At 39.9% G+C, this 3,273-nt stretch overlaps 1 protein-coding gene across 1 annotated transcript; it reads left to right on the top strand.

Moving 5' to 3' along the window:
- Nucleotides 1–1,481: 1,481 nt before the first annotated feature.
- LOC104627799 (sodium/potassium-transporting ATPase subunit beta-1-interacting protein 2) lies at nt 1,482–1,676 on the top strand (the record flags this gene model as incomplete). The annotated part of the gene is made up of 1 exon (XM_010296175.1): nt 1,482–1,676. A coding segment is annotated over exon 1 (168 nt), but the record flags the coding sequence as incomplete, so codon positions are not given.
- Nucleotides 1,677–3,273: the final 1,597 nt, after the last annotated feature.

Genomic DNA, 3,273 nt, shown 5'->3' with positions numbered 1-3,273 from the left:
TAGGGAAATTATTCATCTCAAAAATATTTATGATCCTTCCTGTCATCTAATAGCTGGGTGTGCTTATGCAGGGTAGTAATTGATTTTTTTTAAATGTACAAAATTTCTGCACTTTTAGACAAGAACTGCAACTTAAAGCATTCAGCTACACTACAGTGTCAAGTGTAATCATGGGTTGATTGACGTGTCAGTCATGACATTATCCAAAACCTCTCTGGATGGAGTTACCTTTGCATGAGTTAGTGCAAAAGGGGAAAATAAGTGGGACTTAAAAAATGGTTATTTTTGAAGGAGAGGAAATGTAGACACAACATACCTGCTACAGAATGGCATTCTATTCCTTTTGGCACCGTAAACCTACTTAAATAGTTACGTTTTAAAATCTTTATAAGAATCTTAATTATTAATATCATCAACAGGCTGAAAAAAATATAGCTTAGGCATGGGGAGAGTTTGGCTCTGCAAAGACATTACTTAGAAGCGGGTTTTCTTGCATGACTGAGCACATGTGCACACAGACTAGATAGTCACACTTTACAATGAGGTTACAGTTATAAATTATTTATAAAGGGTTGGTAAACACTGTAGGCTATTACCAAATCCATAGTTTTGTTATCACTATGTATAACACCCTCCAGTAATGTGCAACCAAGTATAATTTATGAAAGTCATATCCGTAGTATTGTTTATGATGTATATTAATCATTTATTAATCCTTTATGAACTATTTATAAATGCTATCTTAATGGAAAGCGTGGCTGACTAGTTACTCCATCGCACTAGCTGCATGGGAGCTAAAGGTTGCAGGCCTCTGCCCCTTCTTTTTACAAGCTAAGCAGCCTTTAGACAAGGCAAGACGCACTAGCTGTTTCCTTACAGACTCCTAGGAAGTTAGAAACCTGAGAGAAGCATTACAAAGAGGGTTTGCTTGTAAGCAAATGTACAGAATCCTTTTTTTACATCTTCGCCAGTATTTCAGTAGAGCTACCCCAGGTTTGCTTCGCAGGGTACATGAGGCAAAGCTCCTTGCAGATGACCCACACGTATTAAAGTTTATGAAGTCTTGGTTCCTAAGGACTCTTTTATCGTTTGGTACATTAAACCACCAAAATATGGGCTGTATTTCTAGAAAATGAGCAAAGGAGGGTTGTTGTGTAAATGTGCACGTCCATCAGTCCTTACATTTTCTGCAGTACAATGAGCAATGTGACAGAAATGACTGCTATAGTCTAGGCTACCATAATGTCTAGGAACAGATCCCGGCTTGCAGGATTATTCTTCTTCTCCAAAGCAATTCTGCCTGCAAAGGTAGAGCTACTTGCACTTGCTGCGGGCAAGCTCCACGAACTTTCATGTGGCTGTGCAGTTTTATCACTGCTCTTTGCTTCTTTATGCATCCCGTGAAATCTCTTGCTGAGGCATTTGATACCGGAGTACCATCCCAGCGCATTAATTCTTCACATGTTCTTTTGCAGGAAACAGATCTCATTCTGACCTTTAATATCTCAATGCATCGTTCTTGGTGGATGGAGAACGGGCCGGGCTGCACCGTGACCTCAGTAACCCCAGCCCCAGACTGGGCACCAGAGGATCATCGTTATATCACTGTCTCGGGGTGTTTTCTTGAATATCAATACATAGAAGTGGCTCACAGTTCTCTTCAGATCTTCCTTGCAGTAAGTGTTTATAGATAGCTTCACTTCCACCACCTTTTCTAGATTTCTTCTTGCAGACCGTCATTACCAGAATAGCGGAGTATTGTGGCATTCATTCACAAACCCTGGCTCTAAGTGTTAGTTTTGTTATGAAACTCTGTTGTTTGGCGGCTAGCTCAAGACACCTGTACACAAAAAGCTCCAACATACGTGTTTATTGCTGCGAGAAGTGCTGACACGACACACTCCGTTTTCCTGGCCTCCATTTTGACCATTGACCATGCTGCAAATCATTTATAGCGGGTTACATTCGAATTACAGTATTGGACATAAATTGTGACATAATAAGAAGTTACAGCTCTTGCTGTGAAAGCCAAATTGAATATAAAAGAAAAGCCAAAATGAAGGAGAAATTTTCAACAGTAAAAAAAGATTCACTGGTTCAGTCCACAGAACTCAAAGCTGATCAGTTAATCTTTAAGCACATTAATCAATATGCACTGGAGGAGAATGGGAAAGGTTCTTCCCAAACGAACAAAATGTTGTACTTGTTGCACGAAAATCAAAACCAGAAATCTTAAATATTTTTAGGAGGATAAGAATCCATTGTTACACTGCAGAAAATTTAAAAGGAATGAAAACAGCTTGTTTTGGGGGAAATTGATAGGTATTCCAAGCATATTTATCTGTACTAATCATTTTGCTTTGTGTTGTCTCTGACCTAGATGAAAAGATGACATAAACACTGAATTAATTACACTGAATGACAATCTTAATATTTACATTTGCTCTAGTGATAGGTACATGTTTATGCCCAGGTGGAGATACATATGACTGCAGATGAAACTGTTACTATACATATAAATTTGGACCAGTGCCTGGATACATTACTCCCTCTGTATAAATTTTTTGTTCAAGAGTTTCTAGTGTTTTGTCCAAAGAAGGACCATACTGGCAAAAGAGAGAGGAAATTCAGTTAACCAAATCCAGAAGCTAATGTAAGGCAGCTGGACAATTCATAATACATAATGTGGTCCTCAGCTACCCAAAACGTGAGCAGTTCTGTCCGTTCCCCAGCCTGGCTGTAAATGGCCACGTACCAGCTGAGTTCAGGACGATATACCTCTGTGTCAATACATTTCTGCAGGGGCTCCATGTGTAAAAGTTGGTGGCTGATTCACCTGAAAGCCCAGCTACCTCCCTTCAGTGGAGCCATCCCAGGTCTCCTCTGTGCTCCTCAGCTTGCCACGTTGTAGCAGAGCAAAGGGACCCTAACCCAGGAGGTAGCAAGACATGCACTAGGCAGGTCTGGAATTCAAAAGCAGCTTTTTCTCCAAATAGTTCACACCTGCAATTTTGACAAGCTACAGCTGGTGCAAATGAGACAAAGACGAAAGTGCAACACAATCAGTGTGAATAAGTAAATAAGATTAAAATAGCTTTACAATATTATTTTACAAGCAATTCTTATCACTCAGGCTTAACTCATTGACTCATAGAATCATTTAGGGTGGAAAAGACCCTTAAGATCGAGCCCAGCTGTGAACCTAACACTGCCAAGTCCACCACTAACTACATCCCTAAGCGCCACACCTACACGTCTTTTAAATACCTCCAG

Source organism: Phaethon lepturus, unplaced genomic scaffold (genome assembly GCF_000687285.1).
Source record: "Phaethon lepturus isolate BGI_N335 unplaced genomic scaffold, ASM68728v1 scaffold5091, whole genome shotgun sequence".
NCBI classification, from domain to species: Eukaryota; Metazoa; Chordata; class Aves; order Phaethontiformes; family Phaethontidae; genus Phaethon; species Phaethon lepturus.
Note: the sequence above shows the minus strand (reverse complement) of the source record. Positions and strands in the feature narration are given on the sequence as shown.